At 48.0% G+C, this 17,194-nt stretch overlaps 1 protein-coding gene across 1 annotated transcript in view; it reads right to left on the bottom strand.

The window, feature by feature from the left end:
* Nucleotides 1-17,194, bottom strand: part of LOC135821100 (uncharacterized) — a 48,790-nt gene that overhangs the window by 19,171 nt on the left and 12,425 nt on the right. The window contains exons 3-13 of the mRNA XM_065334163.1: nt 15,998-16,375; nt 13,947-14,273; nt 13,260-13,343; nt 12,734-12,820; nt 12,115-12,195; nt 10,633-10,719; nt 8,283-8,660; nt 6,083-6,409; nt 3,599-3,682; nt 3,132-3,218; nt 1,012-2,091 (exon numbers count right to left, since the gene is read on the bottom strand). Of these exons, the coding sequence (XP_065190235.1) occupies nt 1,012-2,091; nt 3,132-3,218; nt 3,599-3,682; nt 6,083-6,409; nt 8,283-8,660; nt 10,633-10,719; nt 12,115-12,195; nt 12,734-12,820; nt 13,260-13,343; nt 13,947-14,273; nt 15,998-16,375 (3,000 nt within the window). The remainder of the gene's footprint in view (nt 1-1,011; nt 2,092-3,131; nt 3,219-3,598; nt 3,683-6,082; nt 6,410-8,282; nt 8,661-10,632; nt 10,720-12,114; nt 12,196-12,733; nt 12,821-13,259; nt 13,344-13,946; nt 14,274-15,997; nt 16,376-17,194) is intronic.

Here is a 17,194-nt window from a genome sequence, read left to right as displayed (position 1 = left end):
AGATTCCTTTTTAGGGAAAGTGCAGGTCAACATACGTATAATAAATGTAGTAGCCTAAGGATTTATTGCAATTACATATCATCAAGAGTCCATAATCCCCCAGAGTGCGCAACTGGGATGGGGTTGTGGCACGGCGTAATCCGTGACGTACGTCACGTTTTGGGTCGGACTTGCCTCATTCCATCGACGACGCCGACACGCAGTGCAGCACAGTTCACACTTCCCCTACCCGCGATGTCGTTATTATGACATGCAACACGGATTTCGCCGTCCCAGATCTGATAAGTAAAGATGTGCACTCTGGGGGTTATGCACTCTTGATACCAGTTGTAAAAACCTCGGGGCACCTCGGTTTTTATACAGTCATGTGCTTATAACCTCTATAAGATGAACGGAAAAAGGAAACCTATCCTGAGCAACTGCCACTTGCTCTTCTCGCAATGTTCTCCTTTGGGGCAGATGCATTTCCCTTGGTCGTTGCACTCACCCTGGTTCACACACTTGCACACTGCAGAAGTGGTAAAATACCACCGATTGTGTTTCCCACACAGCACAGCATGGGAAAGAAAGGGGACAGGATTAGATTCGGTTAGTGGTAACTGAGTTACAGAATATCGACAACAGGAATTCAAAATCTCACTTCCAAGGCAAGCATAAATGGACGGGGCAACGAGCAAGACCAATCAAAGGAGCCTTAGCAGTTTCTTTATGTCTGCGTTGGAAGTCTCAATATAAGGTCAACTTAGTGCGGAACCTTGTAAATCGTGCGAAGCGTATGTGTTCGCCCTGCAAGCTGCAGGAGGAGCTTGATTTTCTCCGTTCAGTGTTCGTGAAGAACGGTTACCCGAAGTTCCTGTTGCAGCACCTATACTTGAAGTCTTTGGGGATAGAAGTCGGACAGTGTTCGTCTTATGAATGTCACCACGGTGAGGAAAATATGGCACAAAAAACAGACACACGCCCGTGTTATATCTCCAAAAACGAAATCCTAGCGGGACACCCCAAACTTACCGGGTGCAGTGGTTGCCGCCTCAGTGGTTGCTGCCTCGGTGGTTACTGCCTCGGTGGTTGCTGCTTCGGTGGTTGCTCCCTCAGTGGCTAATGCATCAGTGGTTAATGCATCAGTAGTTGCTACAGAAGTGGTTGCTGCCTCAGTGGTTGCTGCAGCAGTGGTTGCTGCTGCAGTGGTTGCTACTGCAGCAGTTGTTGCATTAGTGGTTTCTGCCTTGGTAGTTACTGCCTTGGTGGTTGGTGATTCAGTAGTTGCTGCATCAGTGGTTACTCCAGCAGTGGTTGCCGCAGAAGTGGTTGCGCCATCAGTGGTTGCTGCAGAAGTGGTTGTTGCTGCAGCAGTGGTTGGCACAGAAGTGGTTGCTGCATCTGTGGTAGCAGCAGTGGTAGCAGCATCAGTGGTAGCAGCATCTGTGGTAGCAGCAGTGGTAGCAGCATCAGTGGTAGCAGCATCAGTGGTTCCTGGGTGTTTTGATGAAGTTCGTGTGGAGGTATTGTAGGGCGTGGTGGTGGTGGCAGCAGCAGATATAGTGGTTGCTGCATCCGTGGGCGTTTTGGTGAAGACAGTGTTGGATTTGGTGGTTGTGGCGGATGCGGTGGTTGCGGCATCCGTGGGTGTTTCGGTTGAGGTAGTTGTGGTATTGGAGGATGCGGTGGTTGCGGTATTTGTGTGTGTTATGCTAGATGTAGTCAGTGCGTGCACTGTGGGTGCGGTATTCTCCGAGGTAGTCTCGTGTGCTTTGGTTGCGGTGGTCGTGGGCACTGGGCTGTCATCGCCAGAGCCTGAATTGGTGGAGGCCGACTCCTCGTCGGGTGTTCGGTGAGTGACTGTGGTAGCCGGTGTAGTAGTCGGGGGATGACTGTAAGAGATGAACCTGGCCGAGGTGGTTGGAGTTGGGGCCGTGGCCGGTGTGGTGGTTGCGGCGTCCGTGGGTGTTTCGGCTGAGGCAGTGGTGGGTGTGATGTATGGTTTATTTGTGTGGACGAGTGTAGTGTTTGGGGTAATGGTTGGTGTGTACGTTGTAATATTCATGGGCACCGTAGGTAGATTGCAGGGGACAATGTTCGTCTCGTTGATTACTGGTTGGGAGAAAGCAAAAAAAAACAACAGAAGAAGAAAGCACTTGTCAGCATGTTAATTATTTGCCCGGCAGTGCGTCCAATTAGTAGCCTGACATCCGGTTGCTCAAATCCAGCTATCCTTTCTGGAGCAAGAGTCTTCACTTTTGAACCATCCAGAGAGATGCTCACTAATATGGTAAAATACCGTGTGGAGATCGTGTCCGCTTGAAGGTAAATCGAGTACGGATTGACTGCAAGACGTGCAATCTGTGTACAAGGTTCATATCGTCTGACCTGCAGACAGGACACCACCTCCACAATGCAATCACGAAAAGACGAGATGGTTGGGGGCCCTTGCAGTACTTTACGGTATATTTATTGTGGAATTTCTGCTGCGAAAATGCAATGCGATTCCCAAATACATATGTTCCTGCCTACGAAGGTACTTGAATACAAACTTCACACTGCATGTCTTGAGCAGTCTGTCACATCTTGCTATGGCCGCGGATTGCCAGCATTCGACTGGTCACAATGTATGCCCGCCGAGTGCCGCTGTGTGAACGTGCCTTTCTTCAGTTCCCGCTAAGAGGGGACATTACCCATTCCCTCTAAACGTTGTGCAAGTATCCAAGTACATGTATCAGCAATGTAGGCTCTTTTGATGTGAATGGAAGGTCAAAATTCAAAATTCAATAGAACTCGATCGATAACTGCCGAATGACCGAGGAAGTCACAATGGTTGTTAGATAAAGCCAGCAATGCCTTTTGTGTAGAACAGTGCCTAGGACAGCAGCGTGTCACTCAATATAGTGACTTGTACATTCATACATCCCCTATATTTTGTTCTTTTCCTCGTTTCTTTTTGTTCTCCATCCGTTTTCCAGTAGGGCTGTCAATACACTGTAGTAAAAAAAAAAAATAAATAAACACCATGAGCTTACATGAGTTGAACATAGCTCACTGTATTCGAAACGTTCTCAACAACTGCTCAGTGTCTCTGGGTCGGAGCATGAAAGCGTTTTAAAACATAAAATAAAAAAGCATTGATAGTGACTTACGCTTCTGGCAATAGTCTCCGGTGAATCCTTCTTGGCAGGAGCATGCACCATTGTCGTCGCACTGACCCTGGTTCAAGCACTGGCACGCTGCAGCGCCGATTGGATATGCAGCCACGGTGTGTGCAGAATACGGCAGAATACAGACAAAAGCACAGGATTTTAGTACTGGAAATTGAGGCATTCACCAAACACAGAGTGGCACATCGCCACTTTTCAAAACAACGATTGATTAATTAAGCATTGAAGCAAATGGCAATCAGACAATTCCAATAGCTTCAATTATGTCTGTTGGCGTACGAAAAACCAGGCTTACTCAATTCTAGACACCTTTTTAACAATATGTGGCATGGCCAAGGCTGGACTGGTCTGACGACTTCCCAATACTCTTCTATTCCCAACTGTCTTGTTACTGTTCTAATGTTTCTCGGCAATGTATGTTCTTTGATAAAAGTCAAATTCTGACTTACGTTTTTCACAATGTTTATCATAGTACACGGATCGGTCACAAGTACAACTGAGGTCCTCTTCAATTTCACCACCACCACAGTAATCTGCACGAAAAGTACACGCACACACACACACACACACACACACACACACACACACACACACACAGAAAAAAGAGATAGAAAGAAACATACTGAGAGAGAGAGAGAGAGAGAGAGAGAGAGAGAGAGAGAGAGAGAGAGAGAGAGAGAGAGAGAGAGAGAGAGAGAGAGAGAGAGAGAGAGAGAGAGAGAGAGAGAGAGAGAGAGAGAGAGAGAGAGAGAGAGAGAGAGAGAGAGAGAGAGAGAGAGAGAGAGAGAGAGAGAGAGAGAGAGAGAGAGAGAGAGAGAGAGAGAGAGAGAGAGAGACAGAGAGACAGAGAGAGACAGAGAGAGACAGAGAGAGACAGAGAGAGACAGAGAGAGACAGAGAGAGACAGAGAGAGACAGAGAGAGACAGAGAGAGACAGAGAGAGACAGAGAGAGACAGAGAGAGACAGAGAGAGACAGAGAGAGACAGAGAGAGACAGAGAGAGACAGAGAGAGACAGAGAGAGAGAGAGAGAGAGAGAGAGAGAGAGAGAGAGAGAGAGAGAGAGAGAGAGAGAGAGAGAGAGAGAGAGAGAGAGAGAGTAAGTAAGTTACATTTATAAAGACAGGTAAGTCTAACAAATGAGGACTGAGACCTCTACAACAGGGTTTTTACGCCTGAAAGCAGGTGCATGATTTAACAAGCAGGTTGTCAGTCTAGATTTTATGCGCAGATGGAGAAAAAGCGCAGAATTTTTGTAATGAGATGAAAAGCAGAAATAATAAGAAATAATAAGAAAAGATGAAATGAAAGCCTGCTCACAACCCCGCCCAGCCTTGCGAACTGGGTATGGTGGATTAAGAACCCGGTTCAACGCTCGAGCAAGCGCTCTCCACTCAAGGTGTTCACAGCAACTGATAGGAACTCATATGGGGAAATTATAGAAAAGAAATAATAAGAAAAAGTGAATAAATTTCAACGCACCTCAATAAACGGAGCCCCACATACAGTACCTCAGAAAAGTGGATCTTCCGACCAGTGTTTTTGTTGACGCCGCAACCAGATGATGTAGCTGCTTCGCAGAGACGTCTTACTGCACAAATTACAAATAAATTTTATTCTTCGATTAGAAAATCCAAGCGCTTTCAGAGCCCTCCGAAGAGAGTCCGGGATGAAACCACGCACACCTACCTCAACCGAAAAAGAAACGACCTGCCACCCGTTTGCTCGGCATTGATCGGCCAGATCCGCATACCGCCTGTCCTTCCGCGAGTTACTGACACTGAATCTGTCCTCAGCACAAACTGTCAACTCCATCCAGAATACAATCCTACGACTCGTAGAGTACAGAACTATATCTGGTCTTAGGGTGGTAAGTGCAACACAGCTAGGGAAAGAAATCTTTGCACTAACTGAGTCGACAAGAAGTTTCCAGTCTGAGGCCGCTGACAGGAGATCAGTCGTAACCAACTTTCGTCTGGGCTGAACGCGAACTGGCTTCTCTCCCGCCTTGCAAAACGAGATGAAGTCAAGCTCATTTGAATTTTCGGTTTGTACGGTGTTTGCAGCAGTGCGGATTCGAATCTCCTCACGCATGTTCCTGACGATGACCCCGAGTACGTTGTCGTGCCTCCAGGTGTAACGTCCCTGGTCCAGCGCTACGCGACAAGCGCCAAGCACGTGGCGCGTAGTACAGGCCCAGGTACGGCACAAACTACAGTACGGATCCACTACGGTGTTTCCCCAACGGCGTAGGTTCGTCGGAGAAGGTAGCACGTCGAGGGTTGATGCGAGAAGAAATTTCAAATCCTTACCAGTACCACCGTACAAAAGGGATTTCCACGAGAGGTCCTGCCACATCACCGATGTCCACTCCAACCACTTGCCTTGCACCTGAAGAGTCTTCAGCCTCAAAATCTGCTCCTGCGCGTTGATCTCCTCAAATGTTTGGAGAGAGAGAGAGAGAGAGAGAGAGAGAGAGAGAGAGAGAGAGAGAGAGAGAGAGAGAGAGAGAGAGAGAGAGAGAGAGAGAGAGAGAGAGAGAGAGGGAGGGAGGGAGGGAGGGAGGGAGGGAGAGAAAGAGAGAGATAGAGAGAGAAAGAGAGATAGAGAGAGAGAGAGAGAGAGAGACAGATAGAGAGACCGGGACATGCACCAGGGATCTTCGAGTTACAGTGTCAAAAACATGTTCGGACAAAGTCAGCCATTGAGACAGCAATCCAGATACAACAAGAAGATGATGAAGATTGTGTTGGGACTTCGAGTTTCACACGCGAGGTGATCATTAGACAACAGCAATGGACTATTCTGTTTTAACACTGTTCATCTGGCTGGGCATCACCCTCACCTCTGGGGTTGCTCCCCACATTAGCGTTGCGTTCATATGCTATGGAATTGAGTTCAGGAAATACATGAAATAGATGAAATCTCACTTACTGAAACAGAAGATGTCCGCTTTGCCGTCGCCCGGGCCGTGTGCAAATGTTGGCTTGCTATGATCCTCTTCAAATGTAACAGTGCGGTGACGCTGCTGTCCGTTGACCAGTGTCGGTGCAAGGTGATAAGGAGTGTGCGGCTCCAGAGACAGCGGAAGTGCCCAGCGCATTGGCAGTACACGACGGCCGTGCTTCTGAACCCAGTCCTCAGTTACCAGATGCAGTCCGTACTGCTGACAGGCTTCCTCGGCAAAGTCCACTGTGACCATGGGCTGATGGGCGGGCTGTGCCATTGCGTACGTCGCACTTTTCACTTGAAGCCATTTGCCTGCAGGCAAGAGCGGAGGCAGAGGCAGGCAGAGTACACATTATTTACATCGTGGAACAAATCCGAAGAAGGGCCCTACACCAGTATCTACCGTAGTGTTACTGTAGGCTGATAGTGTAGGCTGATAGTGTAGGCTGATAGTGTAGGCTGATAGTGTAGGCTGATAGTGTAGGCTGATAGTGTAGGCTGATAGTGTAGGCTGATAGTGTAGGCTGATAGTGTAGGCTGATAGTGTAGGCTGATGTTCGTACAGAGTAGTAACACACACAGTGTATGTACAGTACAACCTGGTGCAAGCCACCTCTGGGTTTAGCTACCACCTGCTCTTAACCACCGTTTTTCCATGCACCCACAGTTCTACACAGACACTGTGGGACCTGGCTCTAAAGACCACCTGGCTTTAGCGACCGCTTTTGCTTGCACCGTGGGGTGGTCGCTTAAACCAGGTGTTTACTGTACAGTAAGTCAGTGTAGGGCGATGTTCGCACTGAGTTTACATACCGTGCGTGAACACAGTCAGACCCCGCTTAACCGCAGACATCCGTTTTTCACAAAAAAATATCCGGATAGGCGAGGGAACTGATTAATCGAACACACCTACTGTACAGGTATGTATGCATGGCATGTGCTGTAAATCGGTAACCAACGATGTTATTCCGGATGGCGAGGGATCCGGATAAAAGAGGACCGCATAAGCGAGATCTGACTGTACTGGCTCAGTGGTTTGAACAATTGCACCGCTGAGGCCACTGGGGACGGGTTTCACCTGACTTCTAACGGTTGAATTATAATGGCTAGGGGTGTCATCGATTGGCGAATCTGGATTGAGTGCGAACTCGGTGTGGGGGCCGGTGTGGTCGGGTTCCACTCCAAGAGCACCTACTCCGGATCCGGCCGCTTTTGGCGGCCGCTTTTGTTACGGAGTCTGGTGCTCGTTCCCTTATCGAGTTTCACGATGGCCGAGACTGCTCATCTCCAGGGGCATGTGGTCGTCAGGCTGCATCAGCGGACAATCTTCTATGAGCAGATTGGCCATGGACGCGATTACGCGTTCTGCCTACACTGTGTAATGTACAGTGTAGGCAACTGAAATCCGACCCCCCCCCCCCCCCCTAGCGTCTCGTACGAATCGCTAACGCAGCTAGCGCACCGCTAGGGGGGGGGGGGGGGAGTCGGATTTCAGTTGCCAGCACTGTACATTGTACAGTACATGCGTATCGCGGGCTATCGACAAGTGTACAAACTGTCATAACTCAGTCAATATATCTCGGATGTCTCACGTTGAGACACCCCTTCCGCAAGCGTGTGCTCCCGTGCGTACTGCATTTTGTCGCCAACTTGCAAACTGGCAAAAGGAAAGTATCTTTCCAGATGGGATCCTGTAACGGCTAGAGCGAGTGTAACGGCTCTGGCCCAGAGGGCCAAATCGGTAGGTGTGAAAGTAGGAAAAACAGGTCGCAGGGGTTTCTCTAACACGTTTAAAAAATTGAAACTACGCACCCAGTTCATAAAACAAGAAAGAGGAAGCAAATGACAAAACATCAGTCTCACAATACATTGACTGAATGGCGCTGCAATGCAAGGCAGCGGTGGCGATGGGGAGCTGCAGGCTCGGATCTGTCCATGGCAAAGCCACTGTCCCTACCCCTACCCGATCCGTTCGCTGCTTTCTACTGTCCTCCAGACGTAGCCTCAGCCAATCTCGTAACATCTTTCCACTACCTTGCACATACCAAGCACTACATATACCAGACATACTACTGCTAACATGTACAAGACAAGCATCTGCTGATTTGCCATTTTTCATTTCTGCATCTTCCTTGCTGACATCATGCCATCGTGGAGTTATCACCTTAAAGAAGCAAACGCCTACCTTCGCAGACGACATGGTGATGCTGCGATCCATGAGGATCAAGTATTGTTTGTGTGTCGCCGTTTGTGTTCTGCAGGTAGACGAGATGTTGATGCTGCTCGACGTACGATGTCCAGATGGTGATGGGGTTTCTGTAGGTGCTGACCATCATCCTCAAGAGCAATCCTTCCATGCAGCCACGCACGTTGAGCTTGCGCGAGAGGAAGGCGGTGTATTCCGGCACGTCGTACCCTCTTCTCTGGCACATCTGGCGTGCATGTGCCAGATTGGTCTTCTCGTGGCAGTTGCTCTCGCCCAAGTGTGGATGACAGGGCAAACCGGCGAGGGCTGTCCAGGTGTATACTGCCTGATTGGTACCCAGACATTTCGTCTTAAGATCTGAACAGGACACAATACCGAAGCAGACCACATTCAGACACCGAATTTGACGGAACGTACTCGACTTGCACTTCCTCCATTCTGATATCGGAGTTAATTTCAGAAACACAAGCGAACACTTAAGAACGATGCATGAAATTAATGCAATTTCGAAGACATGGGAAGACTTTGGGTTTGGACATGATTCTTCGAAGGTTTTGAATAAAATAGTGCAGCTGTCAAGGAGAGATAAGTGTAAGTTCAGCCAGCTTTTGTTTATGGTATGGTATTTTTATTTTTATTCACCAATCGAACAGGCATATATACAGGCATATCTGCCTTCTTGCTGGGATGGCCAGAGCCAACCACGGCTCCTACTAATTGATGAATATGATAATGTGAAGCAAAAGAAAAGAATTTGTTTACTCTGGTTTGCATGTACAGAGCTGTTTCAAGGTTGGACCAACGGTTACTTTTTCAATCACTGGTGAACAGGCGAAGCCCAGTTCACGTTCACTTTGTATGGGAATGGAAGTGTAGAGGTGAAAGAAGAAGCAGTAGAACGGCGCTTCACTTTTATTATTATTATTTATTCTTCTTTTACTAGGGAATTCCCAACAGGCGTCAGCGCCTTTTTACAGGGAACCCTAGGTATAATTTGATGGATGAGCGAAATTCAGCTGGTGAACTAGACATGCGGCAAGCCGGTGGAAGTGTATTCCACCTGGCAGCGCCCAAATAAGAAATTGCACTGAAGCCATATCGGGTGTTAGCGGGGGGCAGAACAAGAGCAGCAGAGACTTGGCCACGGGTGGTGGCTGCAGTGCGAGCACCATGGGCGCGCAAGGTAAAGCGGTCTCGCAAAAGAGGACTAGCAAGTCCATTCAGGCAGCGGTAAACAAATACATAGGTTTTGAAGTTGAGGCGTTTCTCAAGGGCGGACAAGTTAGTATGACTGTATAGAAGAGTGGTGGGAGTCATTCTATCCAACGAAAATATTCTCTTTAATGCTACGCGGCTGGCTTGATGTCTGACAGTCGTGTTGAGTCAGAGCAGTTGCCAGAAAGCGGCCTTCCATGGCTTGGGCGAAAATGAACAAGCTTCAGAATCGCACCAAGCGCTAGGTGGAGACGAACCGGTCACATTTCGTGTACTTTCAATGCGTTTTGACATGCGACCTGTTCACCACAAGCTCGGCGGTGAGCACCGGCACGATGGCAGGCATGGCATTCTTGAAAAAGCTCTATTTCACATTGTCACATGTATTGTCCAATTTCACAGCAGCACACATCGCAGCAGCAGCAGCACACACACACACACACACACACACACACACACACGCACACACATGCACACACACACACACATACACACACCAAAGGAACGTGTGTGCGTGTACACTTCATTTTAATAGCAGATACAGTCAAATCTTGTTAGGACGAACTTCAAGGGACTGAACACATTTATTTTTCTTATCAGGGGTTCTTCTTATCCAGATCTGACAAAAAATCGATATGCATATCGATTGTATTTACGTGAAGGTGCATGCTGTGGTACATGGGAAGCATGTTATTCTTAGAATTAAAGCCAGAAACAGGTAAGTACAATGACACAGTGCAATGAATCACGACTGTGTCGAAAGTTCATACAACGCACTGATTGATTTGTTCAAAACACGCTTGAAAACAATTTGCACTGTACGTACAATATGACCTCGACTATTGAAAAAAAAGAAGAAGAAAAAAGGCAGCCAGCGCACGCGCACGCTCGTGGACCGAAAGTTCGTACTACATGTACATGACCACACTGACTTTGTTCAAATCACACTTGAAAATAGTTCGTCTTCGCGAAAGTTCGCTGTACAGAAGTTCGTCGTAAACGAATAATTTTGACTTGAATTGGTGCCTGGCCAACCATAGGATTGGCCTTAGTTCGTACTAATGGAAAGTTCGCCTTATCAGTGTTCTTCCTAACGAGGTTTGACTGTACTTACTGTCTTGACATTGGTGTCCGTGGAATCCTCTCCGGCAGCTGCATTGGCCGTCCTGTTTACACCGGCCGTTATTCAAGCAATGGCATACTGGAGTAGTGATACAGTGTGTTCAACAAACACACACACGAATAAAGACAGAACACCATAGCTTATCAGGGCGAAATACAGAACCAAAGTTAGGGGGGGGGTATGTTTTGTGAAATTGAAGGAATTAGAACCATACTAACAAACTTACATCCCAGCAGGAAGGGTGAACCAGTGGATTTAGATAGAAATTTCTGCATGGACTTTTATGGCATAGCGTTGTGGGCGAGGAAAGTGGCGTTGTTTCGAATATAAGGCCATGGCATACGGTAGACAGTAAAACTTGTGACTAACGACCACCCCTTGGGGCCAGAGAAAGCCGTCTTTAGTGGCCGGTGGTCCTTAGTTAGAAGTTTGCACCGCGCAACCATATGTGAATGTGAGACCGTCCACGCCTGGCGAAGTGGTCCGTAGTACCAGGCCGGTCGCTAGTCACGGTGGTCCGTAGTACCAGGCCGGTCGCTAGTCACGGTGGTCTGTAGTACCAGGCCGGTCGCTAGTCACGGTGGTCGCTAGTACCAGGCCGGTCGCTAGTCACGGTGGTCTGTAGTACCAGGCCGGTCGCTAGTCACGGTGGTCTGTAGTACCAGGCTGGTCGCTAGTCACGGTGGTCTGTAGTACCAGGCCGGTCGCTAGTCACGGTGGTCTGTAGTACCAGGCCGGTCGCTAGTCACGGTGGTCTGTAGTACCAGGCCGGTCGCTAGTCACGGTGGTCTGTAGTACCAGGCCGGTCGCTAGTCACGGTGGTCTGTAGTTACAGGTTTTACTGTATATTCATCGGCCACTGGGACCCGCAATGAGTACAGTTTTCCGGGGCAAGTGATGATTATTGGATGCAATGGCTCAAACAGTACTGTGCCAATGTACAGGTCCATGATGTGTACTCGTCAGTCATCATGCACATACATAGGCAGCACTCCCACTCTGAGGGGGGGGGGGGGGGGGGATCACTCTCTTTAGAAAGGGGGGGGGGGGGATCAAAAGTGAAGTAGGGTGCAGCACCCTATTGGGTGCTGGGATTTTATATACAGTATAAAAAGTATTTATCGGCTCAAAAGACTATGAATGCTGTTTATGAAATACCACTGAGGCTAATAAATACTGTTTGTAAAATACTCCCTTTTTATGGTAAAGTGCAGTGCTGCATGGATAAGTGCAGTGGTATTTATTAAGTTAAAGTAAATTTATTTCAATTTGATACTGTTGATGGTGTAGGCACTAATTAGTGCGGGTATTTATCAACGGTCAATATAAATGTATTAGTCGGTTTACTTGAATGGGACGAAGGCACACGAAGGCATAACCGGTGCCTCAAACGCACAGCATACATGCACCCATGAGTCGTACAGTCTTTGACAGGCTAGAGCTAACAATACAACAGTTGTCCACTGTCCTTACCTTCTGTGCAGTGCTCTCCGAACACTCCTTCCTTGCATTGACACTCTGAGTTCTTTCTCACCCAGTTACTTTCGCACAAGGCTGTGTTATATATCACAAGGAAGAGGAACAAGGGAGTGAGAGGTGCAATGGAGCCATACACAGAGATGAACAGACAAGGGTTTCATGGTGAGAGAAGAAAAATAAAACACCGCTCCGACCCCTGTGAAGCGGGAAGTATCCTGTGCGAGGCAGAGCAAAGGCAGCCGCAACCAAACACGGATGGCGTTGTTCTAGGTACCAACCAAACTTTCCTAGACTCACATGAGAAGGACGCTTTGGAGAGTCTCCTAAAATTCAGAGAGGATATAAGAGCACTTCTCGAACTTTCCCGAAAGGCTCGAACTTCTCCGAGAGGATTTGAGAACGCACCCTAAGTATTCTAAAATGCATTCATCTACAAGATCAGTCAGGAGAGTGAACTGCCTGAAAAGAGAAAAATGTCGGACCCACCAGGACTCAAACCCGGCACCTTGGGCAATGCTCTAACCATCTGAGCTATGGGACCAGGCTGAACCTAGAAGGCGTTGAGAAGTTTACGATAGTTCTCCCAATCCGTTCGAAATTCATCTTTACTTACAGAATTGGCACTTGTCTCCGGTGAATCCTTCTCGGCAGCTGCATTTACCCTCGCTATCACACCGGCCCTGGTTCAAGCATGTGCATGCTATGGACACGGTCAGGCATACAGTGGAAACAACATCACAGCGCAAGACAGAATAAAAAAAAACATGGCAATTTATTCATAGAGCATTGGGAATAAAGCAGTTTGACAGCAAAACGTCACCAGCGAATAAGCCCGAGTGTCCACTTACGATCTAGGGATCATGATCAGACTGCGCAGATGCTAGCCTTCGGTGTACGTAGTGAGAAATCTACTCGTGGCACGTCTGGTTTCTCTGCATGCCGAGTTGCGCCCATGTGGCGGCTTTGTCCTGCTTTCACAATACTGAAAGTGGTGCAGGTAACGGTGGACCGGTCAAATGGCGTTGGCCATGATACCTGCCCGTTTCCCGACTGTCATTTCAATGTTGTACTCAGACTTTGAATGATGTGTGCTCAGATTATTTTTGAAGAAAAGTGTGTAATTTTCCGGCCGGTCTTACCCTTTTCACACTGTTCACCATATGACGTGTGGGGGTTACACATACAACTCGTGTTCGGCGCAAGAAAACCGATCCCACAGGACTCTGCGCAGAAAACGAAAGCAAACAGCTCAATAGCACAAGTTCCAGTCCGCACCCCAGGCTGATGCAGGATCACAGGATCACGGGATATTATAGTTTTACTAGGTTTTATTCATTGGAGCCGACGAGACCACACGACGCTTGCAGACCACAGTACGAAAGTAAGATGGCAACAAAGAATTATGATTATCATATCCACTTGCGCTCGACATGAGGACGGCAGCTCAGAAAGCGTCATCATTGTCATCGCCATGAACAACCACTGGGTAATTCTAAAGCCCTGTTGGTACAAGTCGGGGTGGCAAAAGGCAGGGGCGTCCGAAGCGGTGCTGCAGATGCGGCTTTGGCCGCGCCAATACAATTCCCTGTGATTTTTGAAGCAATAAGATATGGTCTGTTTGCCCCCCCCCCTCATAGTCGCACCAATGCAGAGTACCTTCTGACAGCCTGCATTGAAGTAAGGAATGTTGGCGCAAATCCTGTTGCCACAAGATACATTTTAAAACAACAAATGGCCACGCACATCATGTTGTTGGCAGGTACAAAAGCATGATTGGGAATTGCAAGCCGTTCGTGGAGCCAGCCATTAGTTTTCATCTCACTTACTGACACAGAGGATTTGGGCTCGCTGATTGCTTTCGGCATCATCATACAACAGACCCTCCGTAGTAAACTTTACGGTTTTGTGAACCAACTCTCCGTCTATCTCGACGGATCTGACGTGGTAGGGATGGTGCATGGGTTTGTTCTCCAGGGCTAATGTATTTAGCCAGCGGTCTACCAGTGCATCGCCGTGTACTTCCAGCCAGGCCATGCTGATAAGGCGAAGTCCATACTGCAGACACGCTTCCTCGGCGAAAGGCTCCGTTACGATACGCCTCGATGCTGGTGTTGCCGCGGCGTACACAGAGTTGTTAGCGTGAAGCCATCGGGCTGCAAGAAAAGGGCAAGTACAGAGGCGGGTAGAGGGTAAGCTTAAATACTGTATAAGCAGAAATATTCGTCTAGGATTTAATTTCGTCGTTTTCATCCGAGGGGCGTTTGGACTAAATTAAAAGCCGGACTGATGTCGATTTGTCCAGCCTTCCAATGTAATCTTATGGTCCATGGATTGAACTTTCAACCGGACGAACTCCCTTTCTCTGGAGTTGGACGAAATTGTTGACCGACTGAATTTTCTAGGGCTTCAACGGGTTGGGGTTTGATCGGGTAACATGTTCGGGTATTTTTGTCCGGGTAGCACGGGTACCCTGTTGGGTATTTTTATCCGGGTAGCACGGGTACCCTGTCGGGTATTTTTATCCGGGTAGCACGGGTACCCTGTCGGGTATTTTTATCCGGGTAGCACGGGTACCCTGTCGGGTATTTTTATCCGGGTAGCACGGGTACCCTGTCGGGTATTTTTATCCGGGTAGCACGGGTACCCTGTCGGGTATTTTTATCCGGGTAGCACGGGTACCCTGTCGGGTATTTTTTTGACATAGTTTGTACTGTGAGTATGCACATGTGCTGCTCAGAAAGTGTAAAGTGTAAAGTGTACAGTAGCACATAGCCATGCTGTTTACATGCACCGTTGCAAAAACATCGTACTCCAGCTACCCGATCGGGTTCTGAGGAGCAAATCGCTACCCTCCAACCTGATCAAATTACGGGTAGCACGGGTACCCTGCTACTCGTTGACACCCCTAGAATTTTCAGCCAGTAGAGTATACCATGTAGCAAGTCCCAACACACCCTCTTCTGACTGGGTGCTCAGCATGTGTGTACCGCTATGTGTTCCTGGCGAAATGAATTGGGGTTATGATTAGTTCGAAGGGATTCAGGAAGCGCATTAAAGCGGTCAGCACCAAGGAATGAGATATGTTTGAATCCAGCTGGAGTTTGCACAACGAGTAAAAAAGGCAAATATTGACTTTACTATGTAGAGGTACGCTATCTCATTAATTCATATCACTGTTTACTGGAACTCAACCACAGTCCATTCATAAAAATTAGGGCCGAGTCCAGTAGCATTTTCCTCGAGTATCGGGTTCGGTTAGTTTTCCACGGGTAGCACGGGAACCCGATCGCATAATTTCCCATTGTAACACCACAATGCACCCCTTCCCTTATACACTGGGTAAATATACAGAGTATTACATGACTGTGTGCACGTGCACTGTACGTGATATCATCTGCGACTTCGGGTTTTCGGGCACAATACTATTGATATCATACTGTACCCGTCTATCTGAGGTCCTCACGGGTAGCACGGGTACCCGACTACCCGTGCACTACCCATGCACGCCACTAATAAAAACATTGACAAATATAATATTGACAATAAGTGGGTCAAACCTAGGTTGCATTTGTTTTTTGTCCACTTGGCACAGTAGAGTAGAGCGGATGTTGAGGCAGTGGGTGATAGATCTACCCATTTTGGTAGAACGTCTACCCATTTTTGGTAGAACGTCTACCACTTCTAATGGAAGTAGTTTCTAGCCAAACCTGTAGATGAGAACGAACGTCCCCTGGTGTCCGCAGGTCTAGGGCTGCACAGCGCCTCTCTGCTGTCATTCCTCCTGCCCTGTCCTTATCGTATTCCCCACCCTGTCTACTTCTTCCTAGCTTGCATTCGTTTTTTCCTATGGCATTACTGATAAAGAGCAGTAGCCTACCTTCACAGATGACGTCATGATGGCTTGTTCCATGCGTATCAAATTGTACATCTTTCTTGTCATTCTGGCTGTGCCTATAAATGACATGCTTTCCAGAGTACGTAAAACTGGTCCACACGCCAATAGGGTTGCTGTATCCGTGTCCCATCATTTCTTTGAGCAATGCTTCCATGCAGCCACGCACGCCAAGCTTTGGTGTGGTGAAGTGGCCGAAATCGATGACGTCGTATCCTCGACGCCTGCACATCTGCTGGCCTTGACTCAGATCGGTCTTCTTCGCGCGGTTGGGCTCGTCCACGTGCGGATGAGTCGGCAAGCCGGCAAGAGCCATCCAGGTGTACATTACTCCATCTGTCCCTGGGCACATGGTTTTGAGAGCTAAACACAACACAGTGCATATTCAGAACATATTTAGTGGCGGTCTAGCTACATTCTCTCGAAACATGCACACTTGCTCAGTGGAGAATTGAATAGTTGGTTCGTTAAAAACCCACCAACTTTGCCAAACACAGTCAGTTCAGATCTCATCAAAATTCCACCACAAGACAAACTTCTACATTCAACACCTGACTAGAACTATTTCAAAACTACCGACTCCTCGTCGGTTATTTAAATACTTTAAACGGAGATACTCTCGCGATATCAGACGGAATGTCCGAGCACTGTGCTTCGCAAGCGTTATGTGCGTGTAGGTGCAGTGAGACAGTGCTGCTTTTCTTTTCATTATTTCAATAATTGATTGACGCACGGTTATCAGTGCACAATTCATTGTATTCATTGCTAACGTACGATTTGAACTTCGTACACCAAACGCACGAGCGTAGCACCGCTGTTGGAGGTGGTCCGGTTGGAGGGGGTCTGGGGGTGTCCCACGGGAAATTATTTTGAAATTAGGGTGCAAAACCCTGCATTCTGGGCACTTCTGGGCAAAAAAGTGGTGCGGCAAAAGCCGGACCGGCTGCTACGCCCCTGAAATCTAAACATATACGCAGTCCGAATACTAGTATCTGCTAAGATCAAGCACTCCGTTCACTACGGTATTGACCGTACCACTCCTCGTCCCAGGTAGCCCGTGAATCAATCAAATGTACTGATTTGGACTCTAATTTTCGAGAAAAAAATCCGGCAGAGGCGCCACCCCAACCCCATGAGTAAAATCAATAGTGCCACCCTAAAATATCTTCCGACGCCCCTGCA

This window comes from Sycon ciliatum, chromosome 7 (genome assembly GCF_964019385.1).
Source record: "Sycon ciliatum chromosome 7, ocSycCili1.1, whole genome shotgun sequence".
Classification (NCBI taxonomy): Eukaryota; Metazoa; Porifera; class Calcarea; order Leucosolenida; family Sycettidae; genus Sycon; species Sycon ciliatum.
This window is presented reverse-complemented; position numbering and strand designations above follow the sequence as displayed.